Below are 18418 nucleotides of genomic sequence, written 5' to 3'. Positions count from 1 at the left end.
AACTCACCTGTACTTACAAGCTTGGTGACCTTCCTGCTGCCAAAGTCCTCAGAAATGTTTGGATGTACTTCAGGCCACACACTATCCAGGTAAGAAAGATTCTTATATCATCTTACATCATAAAAGAGTAACAACCCATTTATAAATTATTGAAACTTCCCAGCCATGGCTTATTCTTTGCGAAGAGTGACGTTTTTAACATGGCATTTAACAAAGATGGAAACTATTGTCTAGGGAAAAAAAAAAAAAAAAGACTAGTCAAGTGACAAGTGTCTCCTCTCATGCTGTCCTGGAAGAATGGAAGGTTCATTTCACTTGCTAACGCATCAGTTCCCATACTGCGGTTTGTGAAACGTGCTAAAGAGGCAGCAATAAGTCTGCATGACAAAATGCAGCAACTCGTAATACAACACATGTGCAGATGATGTTCACAGGATGCTTTAGCTTCCATCCTCTAATCCACAGAAGATTTGGCAGTATTGTACACAGCAGAAGGCTTGCTCTCAATTTACACACAGGTTTCTCTGCTTTTTCTCTACAAAAAAAAGTGTAAGCCTTTGCGCTCAAAGAGGAGTTCACTGCTCTTGCTTGAGCTAAGGACAGTTGCTGCTAGACGTGTAAACGCGGACCCGCTTTCATGGGAGCATGAGAAGGAACAGCATGGAAGCAGTCACAGTAGAGATGACAAGGACTAGGTGGCAACGAAATTGCCTCTTGCAGAGAGGAAGCTGATGTTCAAGAAAAATGGCAAAAGCAGAACCTTTCCAAAAAGGACAAAGCATTTGCCATTTGAAAACTTCACTTCCCTAATGCCTCATTCCATTAAACCGATTCCTGTATGGTACATGAATGGGACAGAGGCAGCCTCCAGGACTTAATATTTGGTAAATGCTCAAAAAAAGGGGGTGGAAATCCTCTAGTAAGGATTTAAAACTCTTTAAAACTGATCTCATTAAATAAAAGGTTCTCTAAAGCCATGATGAAGGTGTCTTATGCTTACCTTTGTGTGATGAACATCGCAATCTGTAAAGCAAGTGGGTGTTGGTAAGAATTAAGTAAAGCGCATACACATACCTGGTTAGGAAACAGCAGTTCTCAGTGGTCACACGGGAAAATGGTGAGGTGGCCTGTCGTAAGCTCAGTCCTAGATACTCCGTCTGGTACTAGTACTCCATCAGTAATCCAAATAGCAGCATGTATTCGGTGCTTATGAGAGCTGCAGACAAGACCAGGCTGGAAGGTGCTCTAAATTCCTGATAAATCAGAGAAATGCTCCAAAACAAACAGGACACAGTTCAAGAGCATGCAAACAAAACAACACACTTAACAGGGGCACTTGGCTGCACAAATTTATGATACAGAATAAGAGGCTGTAACTCATGTTTCTGCCAAAAAAAGAATCTAAAGAGGGTTACAGAAAATCATAACATGAATTGGGGTCATACCATTGCAAAACATACTGGAACGTGCAAACTGGCTCTGTATATGAATGAATAAGAGGCTGTAGGACATGCTGCCTGCAATAGCAGGGGACAGGATGTTACAGCGCGTTAGAGCCCAACTCCACATTCCTGTGCACAAACAGGAATTCTGCACATCACTAATTCTGTTCCTCCATCTGGTACCAATCGGGATCTCTGCTGGGACACCAGGGCCAGTTACCAGCAACCTTTTTCAAGGCAGCTGGGTACCAGATGGAGAGAACCAGAGGAAAGCAAGAGAAAAGGACCACAGCTCTCTTCCGTTTTTTTCTCAACTAGTTTATTCAGTTTACAGAAGACAAAGAATGAGGGCAGAAATTACAGCCATCTTCAAATAAAAGACTGCTGCTGCAAAAAAAAGGTAATTAAGTTTTCTGTAGACAGAAGACAAGTAGTAAGAGGCTTACAATGAGGCAGGAAGGTTTAATTGGGTTTAGGAAAAAACCCCAACTTTCCAGCTGCTGCAAGAACAGCAGAGAACTGGAGCGAACTACTTGACGAGTTCATGATACTCCTGGTATTGAAAGTTTTAAAGCAGATTAAACATTTGCCAGGAGTGGTTCCTTTTGAGAGGGAGCTGAAATAGGTGCTCTCTAAAAGCCCTTCCAGATCTGTTCCCGTGATTCTGTACTTCCAGATGCAGTTCGTGGCCAAGCAAGGCGATTTTAGGTTATCAGGACTTTGTTATTTATGCTCCTGCACACCAAACAACCCCCTTCTAAAAGGTGCTTCCATTAATGTTCTACATGGATTTCATCCTGCGTGTTAGAGTGTTATACCATGGAGTCTGACAGGTGTTTCCTTACCACTTCCGAATTCCACTACAAGGTTTGCATATTTCTTTAAAATCATTATGGTCACAGATCAAAAGAAACAGTTAAGAGCCGAGTACACAGTACGCAGTCCTGTGACAAATTTTACCTAATACAAAAAGGTCTTAGAGGAGTAAAAGTAGTAAACGTGCTCCAAGTTATACAACACTGGGTGTTCTAAACCGGTACTAATTCAGTTACGGAGCAGATCTCATTTAAATTGATTCTGCAGGTTAAAGACAGACAATTACCTACACCCTGCTGGGCATATGCCAGCAGTAACTACACTGTAGCTACTGCTCTACAGAGAAAACACGTTTATGTGCTCATGACTGGTGGTAACAAACAAGATAAACAAGCCACTGGAGAGACGACCCAGACCTGTTTTCAAGGAGACCTGTAATATTACAAACCAATTGCCAAATTTTGTTCTAACCTGTGGTAAGGTTAAAAAAAATAAATTACTTCTAGCACAGACAGGTGGATTTCTGCCCCCCCTGCCCATCAAGCTCTCACTGTATTTGTGGAAGACTGGTTACTGATGTGGACATAGGTTGCAAACAACAACATATACAGATACATAAAAAAATACATGGATAGTGGAAGAAGGAGATAAAATTAATCCATTTGGACTCAAATTCCTTCTCTCCCCTAATTACATGTTTACTTCTTTCATCAGGAGGTCACACAAGTTATTAATGTGTCAGAATGCACACTGTTTTATATAAATTCTCTTTGCCCCCAAAACAAGTATTTTGGTAAAAATCATCCCTTACAACTTACTTTGTTAAAGCATAGCCGATAACTTACTACAGCTAAGGAAGATCAGCGAAAGTCATATATTATAACAAATGCTAAAACTGAACTCAGTCCAATACAAAATGGCCAGAATAAAAAAAATTCATATAAATAGTCTTATGTACACTTTGGTTACCAACTCTGCGGTTGACGGTACTACAGTGAGCTGTAACCTGACTGTCAGTGCAAGTCACCTGTCCAAGGAAAAAAAAAAAAAAAAAAAAAAAAAAAAAAATCAGAATGTACCAAAACCAGTTAATGATCAGAATTCTGCTGCTCTTCTCTAAACTGGAGAAGAGAATTTCAGCATCTCCTGGCTCATCAGCCACACAAGCAATGGTGTCCCACATGTTCCAGCAGCAAGAAAACGGTTCAAAACTTCCTGCCTGCTGAAGGTTCTGGCTAGCACCATTTCTGTGCAAATTACATACGCTGGCTTGGCACTGCCATCCAACGCCATTTTGAGAGTAAAATCTTATTTGTAGTGTATAAATGTAGCATGAACATTTGATTCCAAACATACAGATGGAAAGTACAAAAAAAACCCCAAAAAACAGTGCTACCGACATTCTAGAACAAAGGCAGATGCAGAAGTTCAGATGAATAAACGGGGTAGCCAAGAGGTGGGTCCGCAGCTTGCACAGTAAGGTTTCGCAGAAGAACAGGGTGTGCCTGGATGCTGTAGCGTTCTTCATCATCATTTGTAGCGTACAGCAGCTCCCAGGACAGATTTGCCCACTGACCTCGGACAGCTTCGTCATTAAGTTTTCCCACTTGTACTAACAATTCCTGAAGAGTGAGAACTCGCCCAGTGTAAATTCCCTTTAAGAACAAACAGATCAAAATGTTCAGTACATTCTCCACGAAGATACACAAGCATTTGGTTACAAAGTGCTAAATGGGGCTACATACTATGACTATCATCCCTTTAAAAATGGAAAAGTGTATAAACTAGTCTCAGTTCAATTCTTCCTTCTAGGAAGATAATTAGGAAATATTGCTGTATCTGGAGAACAATGCAGTGTGATTTTCAACAGCAGTGGTGTCAGCTCCTTTCTAGCATAAATGTAAACTTTGTTTGCACAGCCTTCATGTTTTAGAACACAATTAAAAGGAAAAAAAAAAAAGGCAGCGGAAAAGAAAACCAAACTTTGACCTTGCTTACTAGTATTTTTTCTTCTTACCATGTTTGGGTCATGCCCCAGGGAAAAAAGGTATGGCTTTTCCTGAAGAACTGCTTGCTGCCACTCAAGATCTGATACCAGTCCAATGTACCAATCATTTTCATATTCTTCCAGGTAGTTAACCAGCTCTTTGAAGTTCTCAACTGGACCCAGGCTTGCTTTGTCAACCATAAGTTTAAAAGTGTATCTGAAAGGTACAAAAAGCCATACAGTAACTAGTGCAGTGAAAGACAGGAGGAAGCAAGCCTCTTCAGGCTACAGAAGGCAGGAAGGCACCATGAAATGTTATCAAGAACTAGCAACTTTGTAAGTTACTGCTTGTCAGCTGAGTCACTAGAAGTTAGTACAGGTATGCTTTTAGCTCACCCAGATGTAAAACGCATTAGCTTAAACATCCTTCATTCACCTCAAACACTGTTCGTGCTGCCTGCTAATGGAAAGTGCCAAACATCTAACTCCATCACAATTCTCTTAGATTATGGGGACAATGAAAATGGATTGTTTTTTCCCTACTTAACCCAGCAGATTGCCAGTGCTGAAGGCAGCTGCTGTGGAGAAGGGAAGAAGGAAGGAATCTTCGTATCGCCCTCTTCACTGCCTGGGGTTACAGGCAATATTTATGTAGGAAGAAGCTACAAATATATTTAACTGGTAAGGTTTTAACATGAACTACTCTTAGTGAAGTGATACTTACTTTCAAAGCACAGGACTCTCTATATCATTTGTATAATCTGAGGGAATGTTTTTCTTTTACCTGAATGCTTTTAATGCAAGTTGGAATAGCTCCGGTTTGCTGGTTAGCCAGTCCAAACCAACAGACCATGGAATACCACCAGCGTACGCTCTAAACACATGGCTCGGGGCAGGCACGGTGTTATCCAGTCCAAACAGACCAAAACAACACGACAATACTCCATGGATGTATAAGTCTTTCAAAGCTTTATCTTTCATAAGGTCTTCAAGTAAGTTGGAAGGCTTTTCTTTCAGATGAAAAAAGTCCAGTTGACTCAAAATGAAGTGGTACCATTCTTCTGGAAACCTCTGCCTCATTTCATTGACTTTGGAAGAAGGCACTGGGGCTGTTCTCCATTCTTCAGGGATGCTCAATAGCTCTGAGTAAGAGCAACTAAATTCAACCTGAGGTAACACTTGTTGGTGTTTCCCTTTGTCTACTGCAGGAAGCCCAAGCACAACAGCCCTGTATAATTTATCTTCTGGTGACATTTCTTGTGGGACTTCTTGGTTATGTGTTTCTACAGATCCTGGAATAGACAGATGTACTTTTGGTGTAGTTCCCAACTGCCCAGGTTCCTTTCTGTCTTTCATTCTGCCACTGGGTTCAAGATCAAAAACGTCACTATCATCAGTCCAGTCCTCAATTGTATCAACACTAAAGCTATCTTCTTCCCTCAGAGGCCTGGATCTTTCTACTGCACTGCTATGCCGATTTTCTGGAAATGATCTTTTTTTGTTCGTGTCGGCATTGCCTGGGCTTTCCCAAGTTTTTGATTTTTTATAACAATACTGGACAAGCATCCATACAAGCACTTTAATGAAATCATCTTTCAGATGCTTTAAATTCTCATGAGAGTCAATTATTCCAGATAACACGTTTCTGGCATCAGAATACAGCCGTACAGGTAGAACAGTACAAGGAGTCAAAATGTGTCCAAAATGGTGATTAGGAGAGAGAATCTTTGTGTGCTCCTGATGTTCGAAGGCCATTTCAAAAATTTCATCAACTCTGTGAGCTTCAGCAGCATGACAGGATGTTTCCTGCAATTCTAGCCCCTAAAGCATAAATGAAAACAATTTGGGTTTAGTCTTCCCCAGCGCATATCCTTAAATGCTAGCAAGCTGTTTTCTTGCAACAAAATTTTTCTGAACAAATAAAGATATGTTCCGTTGTCAAGAATTCCACAACTGAACCTACAAATCTAACTGGAGATAATAGTAATAGCAAAGCACACACTACAACATTAGACACAGATCAATGTCTTAAACAAAACAAACAAACAAAATCTTTACCTCATACAGATCTTATTAGCCAGCTTATTAAAGATGTTGTGTCACAAGCTAGATGATAAAAAATTTCACACCTGCTACATGTCAGTTGCAAGACTAGTTAATACAGTAATAACACTCATGTTAAAAAATTGACTGTAATATCAGGTAAATTAGTTACATTGCCAAAATGTTACACAGAAAAATGTTTGCATGAGTTCAGAACATTAATGTCAGTCCTCAGCATGCAGTTACCTTAATGTTAACACCACAGTAAGTGAAGCCTTTTTCTAGCACCAATATCCACATCAGTCTGTCCTGAAAACGGCACAAGTAATGTGATCCAGGTAGAGAGAGACCTAGACATGAAAAAAAAACCAAAACAAAACCAATGGTATTACTGTAGTATTATATTGATGGAAACATTTTCTACATGCCAACTGAGGAATTCAACTGCAAACGTAAAATATTTCTGCATTGGCATCAAAATCAGTTAAAACTGGCTAACTAGTACCCTAGAATTTTAAAGAAACTATCTGCAAATCTAGATATTGAAATTGTAGTGCTATCTTTGAAAAAGCTGCGGAAAACTGGGAAACCCTCACAAAACTGCAGGACTACAATATTCGTACTGGACCAGGGTTAAGCAACCCCACCCTCAAGTGCCTTTGTAGAGACAGCTTTCATTATTAAAGATCATCTTTGGCTGCATTTCCAACCGCACAGTTCCCACTGATGTCACCTGGAGATCTAAAATTCTTATGACTGCCGAATATATTAAAGAATCATCATGTAGCACATGAGTATCTTAATGGCCCTGTTTGCTGTGGAGTACAAAGTTTATTTGTTATGGGAGAAATAAAAATGTAACTCAACAGGATTTTTTACCTACGCTACCAGTTCCTAAACTGACTTGTCTGTATTCCAGAATGGTTAGAAAATATCCCTCTAGGATGTGAAATCCAGAGTGTAAATGATTCTGCTCCAGTGTCAGCTTACCAATGACATAATCACACCCATTTTACAGATACATAAATAGAGGCAGAGCAAGAGCACCTGCTCATCTTTAAAGATTTGTGAATCAGTATCATATGCATTAAACATTAACAGTAGATACAGTGGAAATCATCTGTAGTCTTCCTGAAATACCTCTGCATGTCTGTGAGGGGGGAATAAATCTGATCCCACTGTATTAAGTTTGACATCACCAAAAATAAAGCCACCCAAAATAAATTGGAATTTGAAAATCAAGTCGCGAACAACTTCAGATCACACATCAAAGTAATCAGTACTCAAAAATCACACAATCTGGCTCTCACCGTAAAAATTAGATGACACGTTCCCCCCCCCTAAAAAAAGGTACTTTTTCTCTTTTCTACCTATTTCAATAAAAAGTGCAATGCCAAACTTCCTAGCAACTGGTGGTTATACTATATTTCTTTTAAGTTATAGCCTACTGTCAACTTCTCCAATACAATGGTGCTGTTCTTTACCATGACTTTGGCTGCCAGTTTATGACCTGCTTCTGCTGTCACTCACATCCAAGTGACTACTTACTTGCACAGAGAATTTTAGTTTTAGAATGTTGTAAGATGAAATCAGTGAAACCAACCATTAAGCTGTAGTTAAAATTTAATTAACCTTTTCTATCCCACTGAGCTAATGAAGTGCATTTTCTTGCTAACACTTTGCAAAGATTTTAATTTTTTTCTTGCTAGCTGTTAAAGCTACTAAAACTCCTTTACACAGAAAAAAGTATGGTTTTAAATTAAAATAGAGACACACAAAGTGGTACCTCTTCATTTTGAAGTCATCTGAGAACATCACATTTTTTCTTGCTTGAAGACATTCATTCACAGATTTTCCCATTAAAGAAGAGACTTTTCTCCCCCTCAAGACTAGTGTTTTAAATCATTTAATCTGAGGCATACATGCCACCAGAGTCATGATGGCAATGGGGAAACATATATATAATATGTATAGATATAAAAAAGATAGATACAACAGATATATATCAGATAGATATATTTATATTATATAATATATGTTTATTACATATATAAAACATACATAGGCTGAATGCAGTAGACAAACTGAAGTGTCTCTCCTTTAGAGGAAAAAAAGCTTCCTAGTTTTATTTTTTTAATAACTCTCTCTACACCAGTACTAAAAGTGCAGCAAATGTTTCCTAGTAAAGAACTTGCATATAGTTTTCAGACAAGTGTGATTAAGGTTAACTTCCACTGTCTTTAAATATTAGCCCATTTTTTCTAGTCATAAGCTATTTTCTAAACAGGCTTATGTAAATATTTGCCTCTTGTCTAAGGGCAACGGTCTTGATTATTTAGGTTACACAAAGACTGCTTCTCAAGAAAACAAGCTTGCAATTTTAACAGTTATTCTGTCTCCAGCTGGGAAAAAGGCTTGGCATTTCTTCACCTCTGTTTATATAATTCTGTGAAATACCCATCATGATGTCCTTCACAGATTTTAAGACCACAAGCCCTGTTACAACCCTTCCCTAACTACCTGCACAAGATATGCTGTTAAGTCTTATCAGCTGGTTCTGTTCTCAACTGTTTACTGCTAGTTAGGCTATATCAAGTATTTTATAAACATCCAGTCCATATTCACCATACATAATTAACATAGCCAAATTAGCAAACTCACCTTCTGGATCCTGAGTAATGGGATTGATGCAGAGAAAGACACATACATATACAACCACAAAGAGCAGTTTGACACACCTCCTTCTCCCCACTGACTGTCAAGAGAACTCCTCAATTTATTGCTTCCAGTCAGGTGGGCTGAATACATACCATCCTTTTTTGTTTAGTATAAAAAGATTAGGATTGATACTGTTTCATCACCATTTAGTTTCTCCTTATTTTAAAGATAACAAACCAGAATTATTTTCTTACAAGAACATAAGAAGTAGAGATGTAAGAGAAGGATAAAAGTAATCCCTTTTCACTTAATTGAACAATCTCTGAATATCAGATTTAACCTACGTCGTGAAAGATGGTTTAAATCAGATGCTACGATTCTCCTGTTCTCCAGCAAAATCATGTTTCCTAAACCATTTACATTCCTTCACCGTACCTACCTAGGCTACCCGCTGCTAGTGCAGATTGCAGAGCAAGAGCCAGACTTGGAACCATCTGCTGGTAGTACACGGTATCGGAGCAAACACATGCTGTAGCGCCCACAGGTCCTGGCCAGCTTCGGACAGGCCTGGGAAACCCAATCAAAAATACCGGTAGCGTGAAGAGCGGCAGCAAGGGAGAAGAAAGGAGCGCAGAGATGGCAATGAAGGTCAGCAGGATTGGGAAGAAAATGACATTGAGTGTGATTAAGGTGGCGGTAGATTTACGACGTTGTTTCTTCTCCGTCCATGATGTCAAAAGAATAGCTATGGCAAACTGCAACTTTGAGACAAACTGAAGCACTCGATCACGTATGATACCAACCTGCAAGATACATACAACAAGCACGTTTATTTGTATCCTGTATCATATCATATTCAGCACTGCCAAAGCTGCCTTAACTACAAGGATTTTAAGAAAATGAAGTGTGATTATCACTGACTGGTATTAGAGTGTATATCTTCGTACACAGTTTTTTAGCTTCTATTTTCTAGGTCCTTGGACTCTGTAATTCTCTAATAGGGGAGGGCAAGGAAACGAAGACTTTAAGTGACAACTATCTGCTTAAATTTACATTGTGACAATTACCAGCAAGAGTCTGATCCCTGTATCAAGGCTCCTGTTCCACCAGAGGTCTGGATTAAACACCAACATTTGTGCTATTGACACAACCACTATGTCCAGTAGGGCGTTTTCTGTATTCTGCCAGACCTAAAATAGAGATATGTTAGACATACATTTAAAAATGTATTTATCCATCTCTGCTTTCATGACCTGGAATATTTCTTCCAAGTCACCTTAATACTTAAATCATGTAGAAGAGAGTTTCTTAGGCTAACATATTTAAAATTCAAATTACCATCCTAAATATTCTTGTGAATCCAATGCAAACAGACACAGAATGAAGATTTTGTAGTGAACGGTCTAGTGACAGGAATGCTATCATAGCAAACGGAGACACTGTAATTGAAATAAAAGAAACATTGATTTCCTTTCAAAAACATAATTAAAGTCTACAGAGGTAAGCAGTCTTATTGCAGAATGGAAATTTTGGAGTAAAAGGAGAACTCTTCCCTTCATTATTACAAACTCCTCTTTGTACTACACTTTCAGGATATCAAACAGTGTATTTGCAGTAATGGCCCAAGATGGCAAACATTTATGTCGATGCTTAGTTGTTATTTGCTATTACTTTTTTGTTGTTTGTTTATTTCCCCAAGAGAATGGGAATACTCAAATAAGAAAAAATAAACATGGGAATAGCACTTGTCAATCCACTTCCCCAAACTGATGCTTCTTTACAAAATTAAATAATTTAGATCAAATTTTGGTTCCCCCAAAGTAGATACATTTGTCCCCAACCTACCAGAAAGGAGACTGTTCCCTTCACTAGCAAGTTGTAAGAACCAAATATTTAGTCACCTTGAAGACTCTCAACTCACTTTTGTTTCCGAGTACCTTTTAAAAAAATCTACAAGAGCCATTTTTTCCAAAAGTGAGTACTGATGTTATAACTAAAATCCTTAAAAAGGCCTTGCTTTCTGAGCTGGACTTTTAAAAAGCTCAACTTTTTAGGTTTACCCCTAAAAAAGAAATAAATAAAATCACTAATCACTTTCAAATATTCTGAACCAGTAATTTTGACCTCAATGCACAATTTAGCAAAACATAACAAATATTTCCAGCTACTTGTTTTTTCTTGGTTCATTCATGGAATCTTGCACATACAGTAATTCTAGTGTTCTTTCAATCTTCCTACAAGCATCATCTAACAAACAACAGACAGTGCGTATTCCTACCTAGTGTTAGTAAAATCCTCCTGACAACACCAACTTTCATTAGCCTTCTTTGCTTCTCCATGAACACAGTCACAGTCCTGACATCCTTTGGATAAAAGGGGTTTCGGAAGACTCCAAACAAGTACACTCTCTGAATCTCTCTAAGAATCCACATAATTATAAGTAATATGATCAGAATGTAACTCGCTATAGCCTGTGGACTGGCCTTGGAAAATGATGAAAAGCCTGCAAATTGATGCAGCAGACTAGCTTCTATGAGAGCAAATGTCAACACAGTCAAATAAAAAATAAATTCCCTCCACCCAAATTGTATTCTAAGACCTCTGTGCATATTTTTTGATTTGCTGGAGGCTAAATGGCTGATCATGGTGTGTTTGAAGGCAAAACCAATCTCACTTAGGTTAAGACTCAGTATGAACCCAAATCCAGTCATGAAGAGGATCACACCGAGAGTGCTGGGAATGAAATACGATGCTATTGCTGTTCCAGCAGAAATGAGAAACATTACTAATAACCTGTGAAGGAGAAAATAAAAAAGATTTGCTTGAAAAGAAAAAGGTTATAAGCAATATTGATACATTTCACAATTATATAAACAACATTTACTTTGTGTTACTTGACATAGGTGAACCTCCTAGTCCAAACTCCAACAGTTGTTCCATTCCCCATAGAAAAAGTGCGTCAAGCGGGGGCAGAATTCCCATTGCCCATAAGAATGGCAGAAAAAGAAATATGATGTGCAAAATCTGGTTTGTCTGTTCTAGAATGGGTGTGTTGACAGCAAACCTGGATAAAAGAAGAAATGTATTTGAATTCTGTGAAGGAAAAAATAACTGATGTGTGGGAAGACTTTTTGTTTAACTACTACAGCAATTCCAGAAGTATAAACATTACATATTCAATCTACAAAACCTCAACTAGTATCTTTTAAAAGGAAAAATAAGGACATACATTTATGCTTGGGGCAGTAACACACTAATTAGAACATCAGAACACAGGCTAATTTTTCATTCAAAAGATTTGAAGCCTTCAAATTATGCAGATGAGTCAAGTGATGTAAGTATGCTAATTGTTTTGATACTGTTGTGATAATACACTCAAGAAATACTTGTGCAAAAAGAAAGGCCCAGAGGCTCTAAGACCTCAACCATTTAACAAAAAACGCTAAGTATTTTCTCAGAATTAGAAAAGTGAAACTTTATGCAAGTCCAAGACCCAAGATGTAAGCCTTAGCACTGAAAGAATGCCTGTACACCAAGAGATAAACTCTCTTTAGAAATATAAAATGTTATTTTCTACATAAAAGTATTAAAATCTTCCTGTAAAAAATACAAAGATCAATATTAGAAATCTGCATAAATTCTAAGTCATATATAGTTCACCAGTTAGCTAATTAAGTTAAAGGTGGACTGCTAAGATATTTGGTTTCTCTTTACTTCTTAATAAATAAGTAAGCCTCAAAGGAATTTTGTCAGGAATTTAAAGAATGTCTGAATTTCCTCCTCAGGAAATTACATAGAAGAATTTGGGGTCCAATACCACGTGTATAATTCTCATATCATAACTGAAGAGGCAACTAGGGTAAATCATTAACAAAGACATCTCCAAGTGCAAAACTAGTAAAATCAAACATGCTTTTTTTTTAATGCATTTGAAGTAGCCCAACCATAAAATACATAAAGTACATGTGACAAAGTGATATAAATATCACCCAACAGGGAGAAAGAATGCATAGAGTAAATCTAAAACCATCTTGCTTTAAGAGATTCTACAAATACTTTAGCTAAGACACTCGTCTGAAAAGTGGAAATATAAAAGTCTTCTACTTGTAGACTGGCATAGTTCTTTTGTATTACAAAAGCATTTAAAAATCCAAGTTCAAAATCCATGTAATAAAGATATAGTAATGTTCACATTTGCTTATCCACTCATTAAAACCAAATTCATAGTCCTTTTTTGCCTGTAGTTTAAAACCCGCTGCAATCACTTTGCAGACATTCAATTGGAAAATAGTCCAGGATGAAATCTGGATATAAATCCAGCACTCCTGGAGTTTGCAGTGTTTACATCTATGATTCCAGGTCAGGAACATGTGTTTTCAAAACACATCCTTTAAAAGGATGTTGATGCAAATGCTCTTGTGCAAAAATACTGAAACTGACATGGTAGAAGATAATTTTAACTGTCCCTTACTTAGAAACTGCTCTAACCGCTCTTCCTAATTTATGTGGAACGCTATGAAAATTTAAGAACAACCTTTTATGCTCAGGGTAGAGCCTCAGTTTTTACCATTCTAGCTTCTTTCTTTAGAGTTCCTACCATTGATTAAAATATCAAAATAAAATTTCCTCAGAAGAATAATTTCACCTTTCTCATCAAAAATACAGAGAATAACCATTACTTTAATTAGCTAAATGCTGTATTAGGTTTACCTGTGTGCAAGATCCACTGCAATAAAGACAAAAATATAGAAAGGTCTCATCAGAGCAGTGATTTCATAAGTATCCAGTGCTTGGAAAGTAGCTGTTTCGGTAGCTGTATTTATGATTAATGAATACTCTCCTATACATATAGTCACCCATCCAAATACAAAGATCATAACAGTTCCTCCAATGTTGCTATATAGCAAGGTTATTCTGTTTGGCAGCAAATACCAAGTTCCCAACCCACACAATACCCCTGCCAGAAGGGAATGAAACACAGTGTTGATTATATACTTCTTGCCAGGAATAATAAATTTTACTGTCTCTGAACCTACACAGCTGGAAAATTCAAACTCATCTTCATCTGTTAGGGTATTCTGAATTTGCATTCTTTCTACTGTCACTGTTTTCTGCTTTGCATATAGATTTGTCATCTGAAGAATAAGTGCAGTAACAAACATCAGTCCTCCTGAAAGTGCTGCGGTATAGTAGTCTTTCATAACACCTAATTGGTACAAAAGTGTTCCTACTCCTCCCAAAACCCATGGCATCAAGAAAAGAATAATCTGATTCACATATACGTAAGGAGGGGCACAATAGCCTAATTTAAACCGGGGACCTCCCAGCAGAGTCTGTGGAAAGCGCTTCAAGAAGAACTCCTGTTTGTAATCATTCAGCAGAGGTACATCTGGACCCATTCTTATTACTCAGGAATGCTGGATGAATATCATTTTTCCTGTAAGAGAACAGAAAGAAAAAGAAGGAAACATTACTGAATCTGGAACTCAGAACTTAACCAGGGAATTCTTTTGTCCTGTTTTCATTTACCAAGTTATAGCAGAATTCTGACAAGTTAGTATTAGTAGACATCATCCTAAAGCACTCACAGAATGTGCTAGAATACAACTACTAAGCAAACACCTAAAATGGAAAAAGCTATCTATTTTAAAATGTAAACATATTCTTTAATCTGAAGCTTTAGGCAACAAATAAAACGTATAGTCTGTTCTTGGGAGATGATAAAACCAACTCATCTCCACACCAGAACACCTTCCTAAAACTGATTTTTTTTTCCCATCCAATCTGATTCCAATCACATCTTGCCACAGGCCTCTAATTCCAATTAACCCTGTTATGGATCTCCATATACAAACAGAATAGTCAGTGATTTCAGTGAATAGCCACATAAGTGCACGGATACAGTCACACCGAGGTCCCTGTAAAAATCAAAGCCTTATGAAATAAACTAACTATAAAAAAATATTAGTAGAAGCACTAAAAATTGTTTCCCACATCAGCATTTTTACTGTCCTCCCTACACAGCCTAGTTGCAGAACAAGATCTCACTGTACTAAGCACTACACAAAACATAAAATAAACAGTTCACTTTCTGCTTCCTAAAACATATAAAATAAGAAAAATAAACACAATACTTGTGAGTTGTAGCAGAATCGGTATATATTCTTCTATATGTCAATGGAGAAAGCTGAAAAAAGGAAAAAAGATACCTGTAACATTTACAATAAGTCATCAGATAGAAATCAGGTATGAATACTCATTTAGAGAGGATCAGGCAATGTAGAAATAATGAATGTAAGATGGTAACTATGATATTCAAATAGAATTTTATGCTACTAGTCACGAAAGCAAGAATCGATGAATGACAGGTAGGAATATTCAAGCTAAGAAACAGGGTGAAAAAACAGCACAAAAATGCAGTGCTAAAGCACTTCATTAATAATAATTCTTTAAAAAGAGATGCTGGTGTGCATTAGGAGATGTGCAAGTACTGAAATTCTGACTTTTTTCTACTGGACCTATATAATCTGATGAATACCCATTAGCCATCATTGCTGATATATTAAAAATGAAACACTCGGCTGCCATAAAGTTTACAAACTACTGTGATCCCTTCTTTCTACAAACCAACTGCTTTTAGTCGCTTCCAAGAACTATTTACTCCTTACATTTAAACAGATGTCAATCACTTAACTGTAGGCAGATACTGGTCATCACGGGACTAAGTTAGAAACAGTGCAAATGAGAGAGATTAAAGGCCATTCATACACATTATCACAACTGGAAATTTGCGTTCAGGGTCCACTAAGTCAATACACTCCACAATGAAAAGCAAGACCCCGCAGGCTCTGTAACTACTCTCCATGTAGGCCATGGAATTTTTATTTTTTTTTTAAAGTAGAAATTCCAGTTTGGAATATTGAACACAGAATATTGAAAGCATAGAGGGGTGTTAGTCATACTATTTCAAGCCATTTAAAGTTTCTTAAGGGAAGGAGAAGGCAGCAGTCAGTCTTAATGGGAAAGACACATGTTGACTATGGAGAGGGGAATTCATCGGAGTCAGCTCAGGAATTTGAAAATGTAACAGGGACACACCCAACTAAAAACAAATTTCAAATGTAACAAAAAAAAAAATAATCACTATTCAGCCAATCTTGTTTAGAAAAGAAACACTGTTTAGAAGGCTACATAGGCATGAAACCAAGTTGCTGTGAAAGTTACGTGCAATAGATTTATATGCACATAAATGATACAAGCTGAGTTTTAAAAGAAACGCAGAACCAAAAGGTGCATAGTTTTCCTTGAAAAACAGTTTTCACACAGTGTTTTCCTGCTCTAAGAAGGGCTATTTTTGTTTCAAGTTCTAGTCTGCATTTGTGTTTGTCAGTTTATATTGCTAACAAAATGTTAACAAAACATTCCTCTTACAGTTTCTGTGTAAACAACAGACATCTTTGTGTGAGACACAAAAATCTATGCACATAAACAATATAGTTCTACTTGGCTATACTCCAAAGTGAGCCATAAAAATATGTGAATTTATTTATAAATGAAAATCCCAAGACTGAAGCTCACGAACTATGGAAACGATACCCTCGACTATCCATCTGGCTTCCAAATAGTCAGGTAGCACATTAGGACTTCAAAGAGGCACTCATGCGTGTCTCGTTATTTCTGTGCAAAGCCCTAGCAACAAGACTCCACACATTAGTGAGTGTTTACAGGACCTGGCTTCAATATACATTCCTAACATACAGGCCTGGCCTGACTTTGACAACTTGCCTGGTTACCCAAACAATCCGCACCACAACAATTTGTCATCACCAGCAGGGATCCATGCGACTTTGATATTATCGTAACAAGGATAGTAAAAGAACTTTAACACCATAAGGTCATTTAACAAGTTCCCTCCTGCAACATCCTCTCTATGGCCTTATTACAAAAGGAAAGAAAGCAAATCTTGCTTGAATTCAGGCAGAAATTCACAGGAGGGCAGTAATTTTTGCCTAAATGAACATCATCCTTCACATCCACTGAATGGTGGATCAGCTCAGTGTGGTTTGGTTTTATTTCAAGCAGATTACAGGAGAACACGTGTACAGCTCTCAGCCACCTAAGCCACTGAAGCACATAAGCCTTAAAAATACTTACCTCTGAGGTCTTCCAGGTCTTTTCATGTGAGACTAAGTAACAGTTATAAACCCCCCACTAGCACAGGAGGGAGGAATGCCAGCGTGGGAGGTGCAGGGGGAGCTGGGGCAACCCCCTGTCCAGGCAAATCCACCTGTGTGCCCAGACACCTGCACCTCTACTCCACAGTTAAAGATCCGGCTGTGCTGCAGGCCGGCTTCCAACCCAGGAGCCAGAGGGAGCAGACTGGGGGCCTGTCCTCAACAGCATCAACGCCGTCCCCCAGTGAGACCGGGGACGCAGCGTTTTAGGCCAACACGCTCCATCCAGTTATGGGAAGAGCATCCCGGGACTACCTTTGGGAAGGGCCAGACCAACTCCTTCCCGAGACACCTCTGCACCTGACCAGACGGGCTCCCACCAGAGCCGCCACACTTCCTCCCCAGCCCCCTCTCCCTCAAATCTTCCGCAGGAACGGAAATTAAAATAACCAAACGACCAAAAATAAAGCCTCTGCTGTTTTCAACTCCGGAAGGGAAGGGAAGCCACGCAGCCACCGGGCCCGCCGAGGCATGGCCGGTGGGCAAACCCAGGGGAGGGCAACGCCGCTCAGGCAGAGCCAGACGGGACGGGCGGCCTCCCCCGACCGACCCCCGGGCTGTGCCCGCACCGCCGCCTCCCCGCTTCGGGGGGGCCCTGGCGCCTCTGCCTGCTCCAGTGAAGGGCCCCGCGGCGCCCGGGGAAAGCGGGCAGGTGGTGCCTGCACCCCTGCGGCGAACGGCCGGGGCCGGCGAAGGGCAGCTGCGGTAAAAGAGCCTCTGCGAGGCGGGCACCTACCTCTGGCCCGGACTCGGAGCAGGTCAGGGGCTTTGCGGGGCGGGGGGGAGAAGGGGAACGGGGGCTGAGCCCGCGGCGGGAGGAGGCAAGAGGAGGGAGGATGGCGGAGCGCTGCGCCCCCCCCCCCCCCGCCCCAAGGCTTGTCCTGAAGGAGGGAGCGCGAACGGCGCAGGCCGCGGCCGGGCGCTCCTCCCCGCCGGCGGTGCCCCTCCGCCCCGGCGCTGCTGCTGCTGTTGCTGCTGCCGCTGCTGCTACTGAGGTCGGCGGGCAGGAGGAAGGTGGAGGCGGCGGTGAGGCCCGGCCTCGCCGCGGCGGCCCCCTCCCCTTCCCGCCCCCTCTTCCCTCCCCTCGGCCGCCGCCGCCATTTTGCCCGCCTGAGGCAGCCGGCGGCGGCGAGGCGCCGCGGGGGTCCGCAGCGGGAAATGGCCCCGGCCCGCCGGGTGGCGGCGGGGGGGGGCTTCTCCCGGGTGTCTTCTTGGCGGGGTCGCCACACGAGCTGCGA

The 18418-nt window shown here is 39.9% G+C and overlaps 1 protein-coding gene across 4 annotated transcripts; it reads right to left on the bottom strand.

Annotated features, from left to right (window-relative positions):
• Nucleotides 1-1884: 1884 nt before the first annotated feature.
• Nucleotides 1885-18199, bottom strand: PCNX4 (pecanex 4). Of its 4 annotated transcripts, none has more exons than XM_030038426.2 (12): nt 17917-18198; nt 15081-15133; nt 13657-14383; nt 11831-12010; nt 11225-11739; nt 10285-10385; nt 10014-10136; nt 9386-9749; nt 6535-6638; nt 5030-6066; nt 4276-4462; nt 1885-3913 (listed from the first exon to the last, which is right to left on the bottom strand). In XM_030038426.2, exons 3-12 carry the CDS (start codon nt 14343-14345, stop codon nt 3662-3664), a joined length of 3552 nt encoding a protein of 1183 aa, XP_029894286.1. In that variant the 5' UTR covers nt 14346-14383; nt 15081-15133; nt 17917-18198; the 3' UTR covers nt 1885-3661. The 4 variants fall into 4 exon arrangements, with proteins under 4 accessions (XP_029894286.1, XP_029894295.1, XP_029894305.1 ...); XM_030038435.2 differs by lacking the exon at nt 17917-18198 and adding an exon at nt 17101-17899; XM_030038445.2 differs by lacking the exon at nt 15081-15133.
• Nucleotides 18200-18418: the final 219 nt, after the last annotated feature.

Source organism: Aquila chrysaetos, chromosome 2, assembly GCF_900496995.4.
Source record: "Aquila chrysaetos chrysaetos chromosome 2, bAquChr1.4, whole genome shotgun sequence".
Classification (NCBI taxonomy): domain Eukaryota; kingdom Metazoa; phylum Chordata; class Aves; order Accipitriformes; family Accipitridae; genus Aquila; species Aquila chrysaetos.
The sequence above is the reverse complement of the archived record's forward strand: the minus strand, read 5'-3'. Positions and strand labels throughout refer to the sequence as shown.